The sequence below is a fragment of the Lissotriton helveticus genome, chromosome 12 (genome assembly GCF_964261635.1).
Source record: "Lissotriton helveticus chromosome 12, aLisHel1.1, whole genome shotgun sequence".
Taxonomy (NCBI): Eukaryota; Metazoa; Chordata; class Amphibia; order Caudata; family Salamandridae; genus Lissotriton; species Lissotriton helveticus.
The window spans coordinates 776,263,780-776,283,127 of NC_136073.1; the positions used below are offsets into that span (position 1 = coordinate 776,263,780).

The following is a 19,348-nucleotide window of genomic DNA, read 5'->3' on the forward strand; positions in this document are numbered from 1 at the left end:
ATCCCACATCGCAACACGGCTCTTAACCTACATCGTCTCCACGGCGCTGTTGCGAGGGCGGGGCTTCTGACGGAGCCGGCCATTTTGGCTTCGCTGGACGCCTCGATGGCCTTTGACACGGTAGAGTGGCCCTATCTTTGGGCAGCTCTTGAGAAATTCGGTTTTGGTCCTGAGTTTATTGGTTGGGTGAAGTTGTTATACGCCGAACCCTTGGCACAGGTAGTGGTAAACGGTCGAGTTTCTATCCCCTTCTGTCTTGGTAGGGGGACCCGTCAGGGATGCCCCCTGTCTCCGTTGCTTTTCGCGCTTGCTCTGGAACCGTTGGCTGCGTGGCTTCGATGGGAAACTTCACTCAAAGGGATCCGTTGGTCACCGGATTTTGAAGACCGCGTCTCGCTTTATGCGGATGACATTCTTCTGTATCTTACTTCCCCGCGTAAATCTTTAAATGTCTTATTCGACGTTCTTACTTCGTTTGGTGCTAACTCGGGTCTGGTTATTAATTGGGCTAAGTCCTGTGTATATGTTCTTTCGGGTGTTTTGCCCCCATTACCGGACAGGTTTCCTAGCCAGGTTGTCCAATCTGGCTTCAAGTATTTGGGGATTTTTATTACGCTGGACTCCTCACTCCGGTTCGAGCGTAACCTCCTCCCCCCGCTTCTTAGACTGCGACTGGATGTGGCCCGTTGGCGTAAGCTACCCCTGTCTCCTCTGGGCAGGGCTGCCCTTTTTAAAATGATGTCTTTGCCGCGATTCCTATACGCGCTTCAAAATTCTTATGACGACATTCCCGCTACCTATTTCCGGGAGATCGAGAGTCTTCAAAGGCAACTGATCTGGGACGGGCGTCCACGTATCGCTCTTGCGAAACTTACTATCCCTTGGTATGACGGGGGCATGGCGCTCCCCGATATCAAGAGATATTATTGGGCTGCCCAGCTGTCTGCCATTAACCACGCAATGTATTCCCCGGGTCGAGATCCGGCCTTTGAGATGGATAGACTCCAGCTGCCGGGAGGGGATTTTAATAGAGCGCTTTATTCCAGATCGGCCGGGCGCCATCTTGTGGGCCCGTCCAGGATCGCAGTCAATGTGTGGCGCGCCGCGAATGTGAGATTGGGATGGGAGAACCGACTGACAATGGCGACCCCGCTTTATGCTTCTGAACGTTTGGGGTGTCTCTGGTCTACTAAGGGCTTTGACCGCTGGGATATGATTGGGATATGTAAAGTGGGTGACGTCTGTGTGCAGGGTAGAGTGAAGTCTTTCCAGGCCCTTAAGGCAGAATATGACTTGAGTGATAGAGAGTTTTTTCGGTATTTGCAGGTCCGGCATGCCCTGGCCTCAGTTCTGACTCCTGATGTGACCCTGCCCGAGTCCTCTCCCCTTGAGGATCGTATACTGGATGGACACCTGCCCGATAGCACTATCTCCCTTATCTACAAGAAACTGATTAATAATCGCGCTGACTTATTGGTCCGACTTAGGGAGGTTTGGGTCGGTGACGGATTGGACTTGGATGACGAGGATTGGCAGTCGGCACTCTCTTCTCCGAAAGAGGTCGCCATCCCCACCAGTCTCCGTTTGGTTCAACTTAAGATCCTCCACCGGGTGTATGTAACTGGTCCGCGTCTGGTTGTGATGGGTTTTTCCCCGGATGGTTTATGTAAGCGTGGTTGTGGGATGAGTGCCACATTTCTGCATATTCTTTGGGAGTGCCCGGTGGTAGCAGCCTACTGGATTGATGTGCTTGCGGTGATGACTGTTGTGACTGGTATTACCCTGCGGCCTGAGGCCCGACGATGCCTGTTGAACGTGTGGGAACCCACCGACTATTCTGTGGCCCAGACCAGATGGGCGACCTTGGGATACATGGTCGCGAAGCGGGACATTGCGCAACTTTGGGGCGCATCCAGACCTCCCGAAGTTTTGGTGTGGGAGGATAACATGGACTGGTCCATGTTCCGAGAGAAGACCGTCTATGTGGCTAGGGGCAGACCCAGGGCGTGGACGAAGATTTGGGGTCAGTGGAATGCATATCGTGGAGATATTTGTGCCCCTCCCTTGGTTGACACTCCAGATGTGACCCTATCTCCCTAGGCTGACGTTCCCGAAAATTTTTCATATGGTTTTAGGATTTTCCTGCCCTCCCCGCTGCCCCCCCCCCCCGGCCATGCCGAGTTTCATTGCTTTGCTTTTGTCTTCCTGATTAGTTGCTTTCCCCTCCGCCTACTGGGCTGACTTGATTACTGTGCATTCGCCTTGTTTAGAGTTTGTTGTTTTTATGATTAATATAAAAATTGTTATGTCCTGTCCTGTGCTTCGAGCAATAATTGGTACCTTCCTTGTGCCCGGCCACGGGAATGATCGTTCGCTACTTATGTTGTGCGTTGCTATTAGCGGCCAGCCCGTGTGGTTGTAGGCCCATCTCTGTAACTCTTATTTTATTGCTCAATAAAAGTTTTTAATAAAAAAAAAAATAAAAAAAAGAAATGGAAACAAGCAGTAGTGATGCCCATTTTGAAGAAGCCATCTCTCGACCCTAGTAAATCGGAGAATTATCGTCCGATTTCACTTCTCCCGTGGCCAGCCAAACTCGCAGAGGTGCATGTCAACATCGCCCTCACTGATCATCTGTCGCGTACGAACGCTCTGGACGACACACAGAACGGCTTCCGAGCTGGCCACAGTACGGAGACAGCACTGTTATTCATGGTCGAGCATCTGCGGGCAGTTCTGGATGCAGGTCAAACGGCGGCGCTTGTCTTGTTAGATCTGAGCGCCGCCTTTGACACGGTCTCGCACGAGATCCTTCTGCGGCGTCTTGAGGAGATAGGTGTGACCGGTACTGCACACCAGTGGTTCCGTTCGTTTCTCGCGGATCGTTCCTTCTGTGTGGCTGCCCCGCCCTACCAGTCCAAATTACATCCTCTGTCTCTTGGGGTCCCGCAGGGTTCCTCGCTGAGCCCCACGCTGTTTAACCTCTACGTGAGGCCGCTGGCTGAGGTTGTGAAGCTCTGCGGTATGACCATGGTGTCGTACGCAGATGACACCCAGCTAGCGGTCACGATCAGCGGGGACTCCGGGGTGGATGCCCCAAGATTCAGAGAAGGACTTCGGGCGGTGGCCAGTTGGATGACGTCCAACTGTCTCCAACTGAATGCCAAAAAAACAGAGGTCATGGTCTTTGGTAAACGGACGGAACTATGGGAAGACACCTGGTGGCCTCCTGAGCTGGGCCCCACCCCCATTCCGGTCTCAGAGATTAAAAATCTGGGGGTATGGTTGGACCCTTCATTCAATTTTGTTGGCCACACCAAAAGGACGGCGGCATGCTGTTTTGGTATCTTGCGTAATTTGAGACCTGCACTTAAGTACTTTGATGCCGCAACCCGTCAACTTGTGGTTCAGGCGACGGTTTTGACTCGGCTAGATTATGCCAGTTCCCTTTTTATAGGGTTAAACCAGGCCGAGCTCAACCGTCTCCAAAGAGTGCAAAATGCAGCGGCCAGAGCAATTGCGGGTCTCCCAAGGTTTTGCTCGGTCGCCCACATTTTGCGCGCTTTACACTGGCTGCCGGTCAGGCAGCAGATCCACTTCAAAGTGCTATGCACGTCCTTTAAGATCTTAAAGGTACCGTCAGCCCCGCTACTGCACCAACTTTTGTGCCCCTACATCCCTGGCCGTTCACTTCGTTCCTCGGTTCAGGAATTAGCATCAGCTCCACGATTTAAAATCAGTCGAGCTGGGGGGCGCTCCTTTAGGGTGCGGGCAGCCGCACTATGGAACGCACTCCCTCTGAAAATCCGGACCCTTGCTGATTTGCTTGCCTTTCGCAAGGCCGTTAAGACCCTCTTGTTTCTCCAGCACTGCTAAACCTTAATTTTAAAATATTCTGTTTCCTAGTTATGTTGTGTGGCTACCTTGTCGGGCGCCGGGACGCTCCTTCGCTGGAGCAGCTGCGCGCATTACAAATGCCATTAACATAACATAACATCTAGTATCCTGTAAATGGCAGTGCCTAGCAGAATCGAAGTATTTTTTATAATAAAATTACTTTTCACCATTGGGTTATTTATGCAAATAATTTATAGAAGTGGAATTTTCCATGAATAATTCCAGTTTCTGTATAGATGCTGCTGAAGCTAGCAAAATGTCATGAACCAATAGAGTCATCTTCCTGGGGAAACAACAACCCCTAGGGGAAAGCCCTATGGTGCAATGAGTTACGAAGGGCATGACTGATCTGCATGAGTTGAAGGCCCATTACACCTAGGAGGAGTGACTTTATGTTGTCATGTGCATGCCTGAAGAACATAGATAGGCACTCACCTTACGTAAAGGGATATGGGGACCACAGTGTTCAGAATGATGATGTAGGACCAGAAGGAGAGGAAGCCAGAGAAGAAGGCACTGTCCACAGCAGCATCCCACAGCAGGTAGATTTGAAAACGCACTCCAACCTCGTACTCCCAAATAGCATTGCCAATCGCCAGCATCACTCCCATGCAAACCAGGAAGCCAAAGATCTACAGTGAGAAAGAGACAGTTTCATCTTACACTGCTACTATGCTTACTCGACCACAGGTTTGTTAAACACTGTGGATGTCATATCCTAGCCCTGCAATAAAGATAGCAAATACCCACACCCTTCCAAAGAAGAGACTCTGAAAATCACACAACCAAGGTTTTTTTTTTAATTAACTGAAGACTTAAGATTACAAAGGAAATATTGCAAGGAAATGGGGGAAAATGTACTTGGTAATTGTGATACATACTGCTTGCTGCTTTTGTCCCATCTAAAACTAGAGGATAGTTCTTGTAACTTAATGCCCAACAGACTAAAAAAAAACAGGTAATGTCAATCAAGGGCATGACCATTGCCACAATGAATAAAGGTTTCAATGCATTTGGCCAAGTCAACAGTCAAATGAGGAAGATAATGTTAATACATTTATGACTACTAAACGGACCTAAGCAAGCAAAGCAGCAGCTAAAAAAGATATTAAGGTAGAAATGCACAGAGATTCAAACGAACCCAACAACACAGTTCTAATCTCTATGGACTTGACCACAATTCTCTTCACAAGATCATACTCAACACTCAAGAACTTACAATCGCCGGCACAAAGAGCTTTCTTATTATTATGATGCATGAAAAAATGTTTGGTATACAGAGAAGAGTTCAAATGTGACATTAGTAGATTTACCATCTGTCTAGATGAACATAACGTTAAATATTTTCATCAACTTAAAAAGAAACACTTGGAATAATAGTCTCTGAAGTTCTAATAACGCATATCATCATGTACTTAAAACTGGGAACAGTGAGTTACTGCTTGACAGTTCCAAAGTCCATTATTGGACTTCGACAGAAAATTACTACAGTGCCCCAGCACAAAAATCAGGAAGTGACTCATGTCGTGAGACAGTGACTTCGGTTTATCTACTTGAAGTTCTCTATCATAATACTAATGGATATTTTAGACAGCGGATGTGCTTCAAAAGAGCTGGGTTTCGGTCTACCATTGAAATTACACATGTACTCCAGGATAATAACCAATTTTAATGAGAATGCACTTAACAGAGCTCACCGTCTCTACGCTTTGAAACTGAAAAACAGTACTAAATTAAGTGCACTGGGAGGACTATTTAGAGGTTGGGTCTTCTGTAACTAGAACAATTGTATAAGATTACATACCCACAAAACAAGTGTATTCATCAGGCGATCAATGCTCGTCCTCTTAAACTTGGTTCTCCCACTGTTTTGCATAAGTTTGGTGTCAGGCCCTAATGAAAAGTCAAGGCATCAGCACAAAATCAAAAGAAAGTGACAGCAAAGCATAAATGATTCAAAACATTGTCAAACGGCTCCCGTCAAAACCCACCTCTCATGTGAAACCACATTTAGCAGACCTGCATAAAACCTTGTGCTTGGTTTCACTCATACATTCAAACCCACCTTCCCACCCACAACATGAAAGGAAGTCTTCTGCCCCCTCAATCGTCCTGAGGTTTCTGTAAACATTCATAAACAGAAAACCCCCATGCAATTCCAATCCATATTTCAGCCTTACTGTCCCCTCCAGGCTCTTGCGGTCAAGCGAGGAGAACTGTTTTAACCAAGTATGGACGGAAAAACATTCTGATCTCCGCTCATGCTCTGGAACATGCTGAAATTGCTGTTTGGAAACAAAACACTTGAATCCTATGTTAAAAATCGCTGTTCTTTCAGCAATAATCGAAACAAGCTATGTAAGTTATTAATTATCATGTTAAAGATTCCTATTCCTGTCAGTTCTTAAGATTTATGCACCAAACAAAGTATCAAACTTATCAATGGATATTCTGTCATCCAGTACCCTGACAAAGAGTGCTCAATGTATACTATATTACGTACACTATACATTAATGAAATCAGTACAACTTCCCTCACTAGGTATGGCCCTCCCTAGTGGAAGCACAAAAAAGGAGACAGACTTCAAATTTATGGACTCAATTAAAAGTGAGAATGAAGTGAGCCAATTAAAAGGAAATCATGAAATATCTGAAACAAATTGTGAGTAGCAGGAAGGAAAAAAAATAGCATCAAAATATTTAAGGACGGATGGGGATTCGCATAGTAGAAGCAATGGAAATGGGACCACTACAGAGGGCAATAGGGAGATTCAGCAAGGACAAAATGAACAAAATCATGTCGAAACATATAGGGGTATGCCCAAACAACCCAAAATACCTGGGCTGCAAACATTCAAAACAAAAACATGGTACCCCGAGGGGATCAATCACAGTATTAACTTTTGCCTCAGTGAAAGAAATCAATATAACACAGGGACCTTGGAATCAATCACATCAAGCAGCTTATTCAATTATTATTAGTATAAGATTGTCCATGTAGTGTTTCCACTTCACAAACAAGTCCCTGAAGCACAGTTAAAAACAAATACATCAAACCCATCACCATTAAATAAAACATTAAATCAAATCATATTTTAAATGACTCCTTCCTTATTTTGCACCAGAACGTGGTTGCACAATTCATTCAATGTCCAATTCCCATGGGGGTAGTCCAAAAAAAAAAAAAATATATATATATATATATATATATATATATATATATATATATATATATATATATATATATATATATATATATATAAAGCACAAAAGTTCACCGCCGTCACAGCCTCTCGCCCTGGGTGCGTCCTCTCGCGGTGGTGAGCCGCGTTTTCATGCACAGTCAAAGACGAAAATTGTGTCAGCCGACACAAACAGGAGCACGCACAGGAGTTCGTGATAGAATCTTTCTTTATTTGTGTAGAACCCCCATCAGCTCTGACAGACTTGTTTCGCCACTCCGGCTTTGTCACTGTCAGTAAGCATTTTAAAACACCCCCATTTTAAAGTGAAAAGTGCAATACAAAATAGTAAACATAGAAGATGACGCAGTTCATGCATAATGCTCCATTTACGTGTAGGCCATCTTAACGTTTTCAGTGGCATCATTATAATTAGTAATACCCAGCCTATAGCTCTATAAAATCTGGTAAAAAACATTTTTTTATACAATCATGTTGTCTCATAAAATTCATTTTAGAATTATCAGAATGAATATATAGAAAAAGAAGAAAATACATCTCAAGTGTAGCGCACCGGACAATTCATCGTGCACTCCGAGTTTAGTTTCAATATATATTTTTGTACTTCTTATTTGCGGAATCTGGGGACAGTCACCTTCCTATGAGAGGATGATCTGAGCAGTCTTTTAGGGGTATACCACTGGAAAACGGTTCTAAAAGACACAGACCCTTGATGATGGAGAGCCAGATAGTCCATGCAAACAGCTTTATATATCAGCAGCTTTGTAACTGGCAGCCAGTGAAAGGAGCCAAGATCCTCCCTAACCAAGAGAAATTTCGGCACAGTCAGGATAAGGTGGGCAACCACATTCTGAATGACCCGAAATCTGTAATAGTTGAAGCGTGATGTTATTAAGGTGAAGACCACTGCCACTAGAAGTTCAGGAGGAATTTAGCAGACTGTAAAACAAAGATAGGGCATGATTGCCTCCATGGAGATGGAACATTGAATACATTGTAAAGCCACATTTTGGTGCAATACAAGGAAGAAAGGAGACATTTTGAAAAATAATTTATAATTTGATTTAGTGTTTTATTTAATGGAGATGAGTTGGACTTCTTTGTTTTTCACTGTGCTCTGGGGTCTTGTTTGTTAAGTTGAAACACTACATGGACAATCATAGTAATACTTGAATAAACTGCTTGATTTTATTGATTCTAAGGACCCAGTGTTAAATAGATTTCTTTCCCTGCGGCAAAAACTAATACTGCAATTGATCCCCACAGGATTCCATGTTTTTGTTTTAAAAATGAACAAAATCAACAAGAGGAAGCCCAATCGCAAGAACCACCAAGTTCATACTAAATATATGAGGATAAGGTGAAGTACTGAAATGCCCCAAATTGTGGATGGCACTGGGCTTAATAGTGGCAACACAGAACAGCCCAGTGGTGGAGAAATGCAGCTGCACCATATATCGATCACTAGCAGAAAATACATGGACTGGTGCATGCAAGCAGAGAGGGTGGTCAATGACGGAAAGGGCTGCTCCAAGAAATGGGAGAAAAAATGAAATGCATGGAGGTCCTATCGGAGAGGCTCTAAATGGGTGATGAACTAACAAAACCAGCAGGGCCAATACATACATGTCAACACTTTAAAAACAAAAGACTGGTTACAAACGGTTGTAGTAACTGCTTATTAAAATCTAATAAAAATATATTTTTTAAAGTAACAAGAGTAAGAGAGATACAGAGAGAAGCAGTAACAATGGAATGATGAGGAAGAGACAAGGGCCCTACAACATTAGTGAAATTAAACAACAAAAATACACAAGAACACAATAAAGGGTAGATAGTATGCTTAAAATTAAGCCTAAGAGAAAATAAACAGAGAAGGAACACAACTGAAAGGCAGTCAGAGAGCAGGTGTGAGAAAAGCAGACTCCCAAAACAAAGATTCAGGCATACCAGACCCACATGTGCCATGAAGACGTTGGGAGGCTTAGGATGAGATGAGAGTAAGGTAATAGTATTGAGAAATGTTTGAAATGACATCCCAACTGAGTCTGAAAGTACTCGCATAGTGTACTGTGTTGCATTCAGGGTGCCCTACTTAGGCAGAAAGAATGTCACCTTGAAGTCCCTTTACCTCTTCTATGCATCCAAGAAAAGTCCCTCTACCATCACACTGAAACAGCCAGCAAGATACCCTGCATCATCACACCTTGTATCCAAGACGCCCTAGCCTCTCACCAATGACACAGAAACATTCTATGTTCACCCGAGTTCACTCCATTTTTCAACTTCCCCCTACTCTTGCCTGCAAAGATGACCAGCCCGAAGCAAGACTCTGTGTTTCTCAGCATACAGCCGCGCAGCAGCATGTTCTGGTTGGTCAGTGAATATTTGTTATCCTTCCAATTCAGAGTGCCACAGAACTTGTCCAGTTTATTATTGGGAGGCTCGCAGATCACTTCGCCTAAGAGAATGAGAGACGGGGAAAGTGTCAAAGACAAGGCATTAAGAGGGATTTCAGAGGGATAAGAAAGTGTAAAAGTCGATGCTTTGTGGAGAGAATGATACAAGAAGGGCAATAATGATTAAAAAAACAATAAGATATGGCAAGTGAGAGTAATGCATGAGAAGAACAAGAGAATAACCTAGGATCGACATGAAAATCAGCACTAAGAAAAACATAGGAGGCAACAGAGAAATGACAGAATATGTTATTATTACCATGTTAATGACTATTACACTGCTCCCATTATCTCTGTTCATTCCTACTGCCCCTACCCTGTCTATGTGAAGCGCTCTGATATCTGTAAGGATCTTGTTCGCGCTATATAAAACTTTGAATAAATAAATAAATAAATAAATAAAGCAATACAGATTCAGAGAGGACAAATATTTGGAAACACACAGAAGCTGTTTTAGAGGACAAACTGACAATAAAACACATAGTTGCCCTACCTCCAATATACTTAACAGATGTGATTAAGGAGGAAGAGGGATTGAAAAAAGTAGGAAAAATGGCAGATAGTGAAAGATCGATTACATTATTATAAACAGGTACACCACAAACCAAGTGTTTCTGGATACATTACAGAGGGAGTAAAAAATCAAACAAGCAATTAACTCAGGATTCATTTTTCACACCCTAAAGTCCATCAACTGAGTAGATAACTAACATCCACATCATAAACAAGCATTGTCATAGCCAATAGGTCTCGCTTTTGGGACCTTATAAGTATTTAGTTATGCAGCACAATATCCTTGGTGCAACAACATTAACTGCTGCATGGTTAAACACTTATAAGGTCCCAAAGGCGAGACCTATTGGCTATGCCAATGCTTGTTGTGCATGAAAATAGTGCTAGGTGAGTGTGTGTAAGAAACAGCAAAAGGGCTGCAACTTAAAGGATGCGTCCATCCTCTGTGCAGCATGCTGGTACCAGTGTGTTTCACACCACTAAAGGTAGGCAAGTGAAAAGGCATTAAAAAGGCAACTCACAGCCAATATTCCCTACATCCTTTATGCAGTGCCGTATCCCTACAGATCTGGGTATCAAGGGGAGTTAAGCCCGACGGACCGGGTTCTGGCTGGGCCGTATAAATACCTGTAACAAGGGAAAGGACCAGGACCTGTGTAATATTTGGCGTCTTTAGATTACAGCTAGATAGTCTTGGGTTACGTTTAGCATCACAATCCAAATATTCTTTTGAATCTACTGATAAAGCCAGGCTTTATCACTATATAGGATAAGAACACGGAGGAACTATAAATGTGAGTTTTGTCTACATATAGAGGAAAACTCCCATGTATCACGACATTAATGTCTTCCCAGTGTTCCCTCATTCCTTAATTGAAATGTTGAAGTATAACATCTTTTGAATGTCTATGAAAGAATATGTAGATTCAAAAGAATATTTGGATTGTGATGCTAAATGTAACAAGACTATCAAGAAGAGGATGTTTTGTTTATGATTTTTTCAATGATGTGTGTTTATATTGTGTACCACACACTTAATTTTGTTGATTAATGTTTTGTGAACCACATGTACATAAATATTTTCTGCATATAGACTTTAATGTCACTTCTGCTTTGAACATACTATAAAGATTTAAAAAGTTGAAGAAAAGGTATAAAGTACCAGATCAAATGAAAATAAATAGTTTGGTCTAACGGTAATATAAAGACGCCAAAAATGACACAGGTCCTGGTCCTTTCCCTTGTTACAGGTATCCCTACAGATCAGCATAATTCTGAAGTTGCTCGAACGTTGCATTATTAAAGGGTCAATGTGCAAAACATCGAGTGTTGCCTCCGGGTACTTGTTTCAAAATCAGAAGGGTGGCGGGGGGGCTCCATTCAAGCTTACGCACTCTGAAGGCAGTCTGTGAAATGTTACTGTTTCACAAGCGAAGTTACACTGCAAGTGTTTAAACTGATGGCAAAACAGCAACTGCCTGCTACAACAATCGATACCTTGAAACTTCTCACAAGGGAGGTGTAATGGGTAACTAGGAAGAAAACAAGTTACTTACCTGTAACTACAGTTATCCGGTATTGGTATCTTTTATAGATTCACATGCCTGAATCATTCCCCGTCGCCGAGGCGGGAGTCCCACGGTAAAAATACATATAAAAGCAGTGACTTAGAATAAGATTGTAGTAGGCTGACAAGACAGTAGGTCCAAAGCTTAGTAGCCTATCTACCTCATTATATGAAAAGAGCTAAAAATAGCTCCAACCAATCAGATGCCAGCACCCTCTAGAACCTTCCCAGCAGAGGCAGTTCTCCTCAGATTTTCCTAGCACAAGTGAGAAGTAGGCTTCCCCATTAGAGAACTGTCCTGCCGGGGAGGAGGGTGGGTGCATGTGAATCTATGAAAAATACCAATACTGGATAACTGTAGTTACAGGTAAGTAACTTGTTTTCTTGTCCAGTATTGGGGTATCTTTCATAGATTCACATGCCTGAATCAGAATAGTAAGCAGTAAGCCCAATAATGTTGTTTGCGGAAGGTGGGAGACAAAGCGTAACTGTACATATCCCCCACACATTCAAAAGGTTATAGAGCAGTAGACTATGTAAATATATAAAAATGCAGAAACCTTCTGAATGAAAAATATAGTCAGGTAACATACTTCATATTAAGAAACATTATCTGACCACCAGAAACATTACAGTGCATATGATTATATTCATAAATGCAATAAGAGGACCATTAAGAGTCTAAACTTAATGAAAGATGTTGAAGAACAGCTTGTCCCACTGCTACATCGTCCTGCGACGCAGATTGTAAGCAGTAGTGCTTCGTGAACGTGTGGACAGTTTTCCATGTCGCAGCACGACAAATGTTCTCCAGTGAGACTTCAGCAAATAAGGCTGTAGAAGCCGACATAGTTCTGGTGGAATGTGCTTTCACCTTTCTGAGCAAAGGTTTGTTGGCTTTATCATGGCAAAATTGTATGACAGAAGATAACCATCTGGCTACCGTTGCTTTTGTCACGGCTTGTCCCATTGTGGCTTGACCATAAGCGATCAATAGCTGATTAGATTTTCTTATATCTTTAGTTCTTTGAAGGTAGAACTTCAAGCAACGTTTCACATCAAGTGAGTGCAAAGCCTTTCCTTTTCTGCCGGTATAACTGGATCCGGGAAAAAGGTCTTTAGCCTTACTGGTTGGTTCAGGTGAAATTGAGACGGTACTTTAGGAATAAATTTTGGATTTGTTCGCAAAGTAACGTAATCCTTAGAAAAATGTAGAAAAGGTTCTGAAATTGTGAAAGCCTGGATTTCACTAACCCTCCGGGCTGAAGTGAGCGCTAAGAACAATAGTTACTTACCTGTAAACAGGTGGTTCTCCAGTATTGGTGTCTTTCATAGATTCACATGCCTGAATCATTCCCCGTCGTCGGAGTAGGAGTCTCACGGTATATAAAAAAGCAATAAAATGCCATAAAATATATAGCAGATAACAGAAATACCAAACCAGGAAGTAAGTAGCCCCAGCTACAGTAGAAAAAACTTCCACTCTCGTGACTATCTAAGTCATTATGTGTTAGTCCAAACTGCAGCCAATCAGGCGACAGCACCCACCAGAATGTTCTCACCAGAGGCTCAGGCTCTCAGATTTTCTCGCACAGGAGTGAAGTCCCATGCTATTCGAGAGAGTCTCTGGGGGAAGGCGGGCGGGTTGCATGTGAATCTATGAAAGACACCAATACTGGAGAACCACCTGTTTACAGGTAAGTAACTATTGTTCTTCTCCAGTATTAGGGGTGTCTTTCATAGATTCACATGCCTGAATCAGAATAGTAAGCAGTACTCACATTATAACGCTCGTAGACGTCAGAATATCATGTATGCATATAATTAAATATACCCATGTATATAGTAAAGGAGACATGCATAACAGTAATCAACATGTTCTGAGCAAACGTCTAAAGAGCATAAATGAGGAGGTGGAAACAGAGGCTCACCTTATTTGAAAAGATTGCGAAGCACTGCTCTCCCAACCGAAGCATCTGCATCATCTGCCGAGTCCAGACAGTAGTGTCTAGTAAAGGTGTGCCTGCTAGACCACGTGGCAGCTCTGCAGATCTGTCGAAGTGGCACACCAGCAAAAAGGGCAGTGGAAGAGCTAACTGCCCTGGTTGAATGTGCTCTTGGCAAGGCTTGTAAGGGCCTACCAGCCTGTTGGTGACAAAGTCCAATCGTAGAGGAGACCCATCTAGCAATGGTCTGTTTTGAAACAGCACAACCCCGGCGTTGCCGGCCATAAGCCACGAACAGTTGGTCTGTCTTGCGGATGGCCGAAGTTCTGGAGAGATAAAATCGAAGGCATCTTCTAATGTCTAAAGAATGCAGTGCTTTCTCAGCCGTAGACTGTGGGTTAGGAAAGAATGTTTTAAGGACAACAGGTTCATTAAGATGAAAGTCCAGTGGTACTTTAGGCATGTATGTGGGATTAGTGCGCAATACCACTGAGTCCGTGGTGAATTGAAGGAAAGGTGCCTTAGATGTAAACGCCTGAATATCGCTGACCCTCCTAGCAGATGTCAAAGCCAGGAGCAACGATACTTTCCATGTCAGAAATTTCAGGTCCACCTTATGAATCGGTTCAAAGGGGTGTCGCATGAGCTGAGATAGGACGATGTTCAGATGCCATGCCGGAGGAGGTTTTCGGACCGGCGGAAACATGCGAAATAAGCCCTTGAAAAATTGTTGGATGATCCGTACAGAGAACAGGGATTTGATCCATCTTGGCGAAACCTAGAGATGGCTGCTAGGAAGACCTTAAGAGTAGAGTGCGCCAAACCCAGTCTGGCTAGATGCAGAAAGAAAGGAAGGATTTGTTCTGGTGTTGCTTGAATGGGATGTAAGTCATTAGCTTGGCACCATGCACAGAACCGTTTCCACTTGAGTTTGTATGTTTTGATCGTGGATGGAGCTCTGGCTTTTGCAAGCACCTCCTGACAATCTTGTGGAATGTTTAGGTGTGCAAATTCCATGTGTTGAGGAGCCAAGCTGACAATTTCAGCGAGTTCGGGTCCGGATGGTATACCCTGCCTTGCTGGGTGGATAGAAGCTGCGGAATGCGTGGTAGTGGTATAGGGTTGCATTCCGAGAGAAGGAGTAGTTCGGGGAACCAGTATTGTCTGGGCCATCGAGGAGCAATTAAGATCAACCGGCATGGCTGTTTCTTCATTTTCCTGATAACTTTCGGGATCAGAGGTATCGGTGGAAAGGCGTACGCGAATATTTGATTCCAGTTCAGCGAAAGGGCATCCCCACACGAGTCCTTGTGGGGAACCCAGCTTGCAAAGAATGGGCATTTCCGGTTCTGGAAGGTTGCAAACAAGTCCAAGTCCGGATGCCCCCACATCTGAAAGATGCGACGTAGAGATGGGAGATGAAGTTCCCACTCGTGAGTGCAGCCCCCGGACCTGCTGAGAGAGTCCGCCAATACATTCGCAATCCCCGGAACGTGGACCGCTGACAGATGAATATCGTGAGTCAAGGCCCAACTCCATATTTCTTGTGCTTGTTGAGATAGTCGGACTGATCTGGTCCCGCCCTGTTTGTTTAGATAATACATGCAGGTGGTGTTGTGTGTCCGTATCAAGACTGTGGCACCTTGCAGAGTCGCTTGAAAGGACTTCAGGGCTAAAAATATGGCGTGTAACTCTAACCGGTTGATGTGCCATTTCATTTGGACCTGGTTCCACTTCCCGCTGACCGTCATGCCTTGGAGGTGTGCACCCCAGCCTGTCATTGATGCATCGGTCGTCACTATGAACCTGGGAACTTCCGTGAGGAAGGAGCATCCCACTTGTAAGTTGGATCGGTGGGTCCACCATGCGATTGCTTGTCGCATGCGAGGTGTAATGTGGAGGATATCTTCGAAAGATCCTGTGGCTTGGATCCATTGGCGGCTGAGTTCCTCCTGTAAGGGTCTCATCCGAAGACGGCAGTTGGGAGTGAGCAGAATGCAGGAAGAAAGCATTCCGAGGAATGACTTGAATATGCGTACTGAAACGCACTTTCTTAGTGACAATGTCGTCGCGAGTCGTTGAATCTTGACTTGTCTTTCTTCTGAAATGAATACTTGGGCAAGGTTGGTGTCCAGTGTCGCTCCTAAGAAGTCCTTTCTCGTTGTAGGTGTGAGACGAGACTTCTCGAAGTTGATTGAGAAACCTAGGTTCTGCATCAGAGACAAAGTTTTTTGAACGTGATCTTGAGCCGTGTCGAAAGAACTGGCCTTGATAAGGCAGTCGTCCAGGTATGGATAAATTTGAATCGATTGCAACCGAAGATGGGCCGCTACTGGGGCCAGCATCTTCGTAAACACTCTGGGGGCTGAACGCAGGCCAAATGGGAGGACCTTGAACTGGAAGTCCCTGCCAGCCACTCTGAACCTGAGAAACTTCCGATGCCGTGGGAAAATCGGTACGTGGAAGTATGCATCTTGAAGGTCGAGTGTTGCCAAAAACTCTCCCGCCGAAAGAAATTGGAGGATTTCCTGAAGTGTTAGCATCCTGAATGTGAGTTTCTTCAGAAACTTGTTCAATGCTCGCAAGTCGAGGATGGGGCGCCACTCTCCTGACTTCTTGCGAACAAGGAAAAATCTTGAGTAGAAGCCTCGTCCCCTCTGATGATGAGGCACTCTTTCGATTGCCCCTTTCCGGATCATGGTGTTGATCTGGACGAATAGCTCCTTGAGGTGCGCTGGATCGGGTCCTTTTGGGGGGCAATTTGGGGGGATTTTTACGAATTCTAAAATGTGTCCTCTGGCTACTACATCCAGGACCCATTTGTCTGTAGTAATTTCGGACCAATTTAAGTAGTGTTGGGATATTTGTCCTCCAATTTGGTTCGGGTTGGCACAAAGTGGTGGCAGGATGCGTGCCTCATTTCTTGTTGTCTCTTCCTCGATAATTAGATTTTCCTCGAGGTTGAGAGTAATTTCCTCTCTTTTGTCCATAGGTTTGTTGCCGGTAAGGCTGAAATCTTTGGTTTCCCTGGGTGGAGGAATAAGAGCGTTGTTGGGCGTATCCTCCTCTATTATTGAAATTCCCCCTTCCTCTTGTGCCACGAAAGGAAGATTTCCGGTACTGAAGGGTACCCAGTGAACGTGCTGTTTCAGTGTCTTTCTTTATTGCCTCCAGGGCCTCATCAACATGTTTGCCGAATAGTGACTCTCCATCAAAAGGCATGTCAATGATTCTGTTTTGAACCTCCTGCCTAAAGGAGGTTGCTCGTAACCATCCTTGCCGTCTAAGAACAGCTGCACCCGCAAGCTGTCGAAAGGCAGTGGCAGCAACGTCCACAGCAGCGTCAATCATCTCCGAGGAGACACACTCTCCTTCCTGAAGGATTTTCTTGGCCTCAGTGCGATCAGGCTCGGGGAGCTTGTCCATGTACGGTGAGATGTCCGACTACATCTGTCTATCGTATCTCCCTAAAATGGCGAGGGAGTTTGCGGCCCGGATGGTCGTGGCTGCAATGGTAGAAACCTTCTTGCCAATGGAATCAAGGCGTCTCCCATCCTTGTCTGGAGGAACAGAGACCTGAGACGTAGGGTTGGAAGATCTCTTCTGCGCTGCCTGTGCCACCACAGAATCGGCTTTAGCTTGCCCGACAAGGCATGCTGGAGAAGTAGTAGGCGCCCTATATTTTTTATCTACTCTAGGGAGCACTGCTGGTAAGGAATTCGGCTTGGCCATGATCTTAAGACCCTCCTTCCAGATAAAATCTATAATTGGAATGGTCCAACTCTGCTTATGAGGGGTAGATTTAAAATCATACAAAAAGCAGTCTTCTTGTTTAGCTTCCATGGTTATTAGAAACCTCCTAGTTGCTCTATCCATGATCTTGTGAAATGAGGCAACGTCCACGGGTGGGGACTCAGAAACAGTAGGCTCCGCCGGAGAGGGTGTGTTCGCATTGTAATCCTCATACTCCGACGATTCAGAGGCTTCATTCAGCTCTCCTTCTTCCTGATCCTCCTGTTCCGAGAGCTCCTCTTCTCGTGGCTGAGGAGATGAAACTGGTGACGTAGGCAACGTTGAGCGACTGTCCTCCAACGCATTAGAAGCCCTTGGTCGTGTCCGCGGAGAGAGGGAAGGCCTTCCCTGCGGCAAAGGTGTAGACATCACTGAGTCACCAGACTCAGAAGGTGGGAAACGTCTATAATAGTCACTGAGCATGTACTGCAAGTTGCGGAATAAATCTTCAGGCAGTTGCCTATCAGTGTCAGGTCTGTCAGCCCGCGGAGCAGGCTGAACGTCCTCCATGTTATCCTCAACATCTTCCTGAACTTTAATATGGAGTTCGGATGGACTTCTAGCTGGCCCAAAATTTTCGTCTTCATAGGATCCCTCCTCATCTGAATCCAAAAGCTTGTCAGGCACCACAATGGTAGTAGAAATAGAGTCCACAGTAGCTCTCTTTTTTAATAAAGTAGCAGTAGTCGCAGGAGATGGCAATGGAATCCCTGCTGTCTGCGCAGACCAAACCTGCAAAGTAGTGCAGCTTGAAAGAGGCGGCGTCAACGGGACGTCTGTATACTGCTGACAGTGCTGTCTCGTCGACGGAATCGTCGTCGACGGGGTCGTCGACGGGGTCGTAGACAGTAGCTTCGTCGACGAGTGCTTTGCCGTCGACGAGGATCTCTTCGTCGACGAGGTCGTCGACGGTGGTGTCGTCGTCGAGGCCGTCGACGGTGGTTTCGTCGTCGAGGCCGTCGACGGTGGTTTCGTCGTCGAGGCCGTCGACGGTGTCTTCGTCGTCGAGACCGTCGACGGTGGCTTCGTCGTCGAAGTCGTCGACGGTGGCTTCGCCGTCGCCGTCGACGGGGGCTTCGCCGTCGTCGTCGACGGGGGCATCGTCGACGGAGTCTTCGTCGTCGACGAGGATTTTACCGTCGACGGGAGGGCCGTCGACGTCGATGTTCTCGTCGACGGTGCCAATTTTATCGTCGACGGGGATCTCAAAGATGAAGATGACAAAATCGTCGACGGTACCTTGGCCATCGTCGTCGGGGCAACTGTAGACGACGAGATAGGCCTAATCTGGACATGAACCAGTGTAGGCGAAGAAGCTGAAGACATGACAAGTGTAGGCTTCGGTGAGGAGAAAGTCATAGTGCAGGTGGTAGAAGTGGCCACATGAGAAGAAACACAGTCCTTCCTTGACGTTGAAATTGTCAATAATGGCAACTGAGGAGGCACAGATTTAGAAGATTTCTTAGGCACTGTCTTAGTCCCAGACTTCTTAGAGGGCGTAGAATCCCCTTTGGAAAGTGGGATAACTTTACTTGAAGAACTAGGCCCAGGAGCATCCTGGGAAGATTTAGACTTCTTAACCACCTTCGCCCTCAGAGATGAAACATCAGTTTCAGCCTTCCTCTTAGTTGATAGAAATGAAGAGCCGGAACCACAACTTCCTACCTCAGAGACAGGGTCATCTTTGTTCTTTAGTCTATTGAGCCACAATAGAAGGCGCCCTTCTCTATCCTTGATGGTCTTGGAGGGGAAAGTCCGGCAGATCTTGCACTCCTTCACCTCATGATCAGGATAAAGACAATACAAACATTTCTTGTGGGGGTCCTCCTTGAAAAGTCTTGGCTTCCCACAAGAGTCACAGGCTCTAAACAGGGATTTAGATGAAGACATCTGTGAAAGTTGAAGAAATTAGTGATATAGAAGAAAAAACTGAGCAGAGCTCAGGGAGACTCCCTTCACACAACGTGCGGT

General features: G+C 45.1%; 1 protein-coding gene across 1 annotated transcript in view; it reads right to left on the reverse strand.

The window, feature by feature from the left end:
- ATP8B2 (ATPase phospholipid transporting 8B2) overlaps nt 1–19,348 on the reverse strand; it is a 446,999-nt gene that overhangs the window by 207,454 nt on the left and 220,197 nt on the right. The window contains exons 10-12 of the mRNA XM_078669640.1: nt 9,403–9,561; nt 5,702–5,790; nt 4,333–4,529 (exon numbers count right to left, since the gene is read on the reverse strand). Coding sequence (XP_078525766.1) covers nt 4,333–4,529; nt 5,702–5,790; nt 9,403–9,561 — 445 coding nt within the window. The remainder of the gene's footprint in view (nt 1–4,332; nt 4,530–5,701; nt 5,791–9,402; nt 9,562–19,348) is intronic.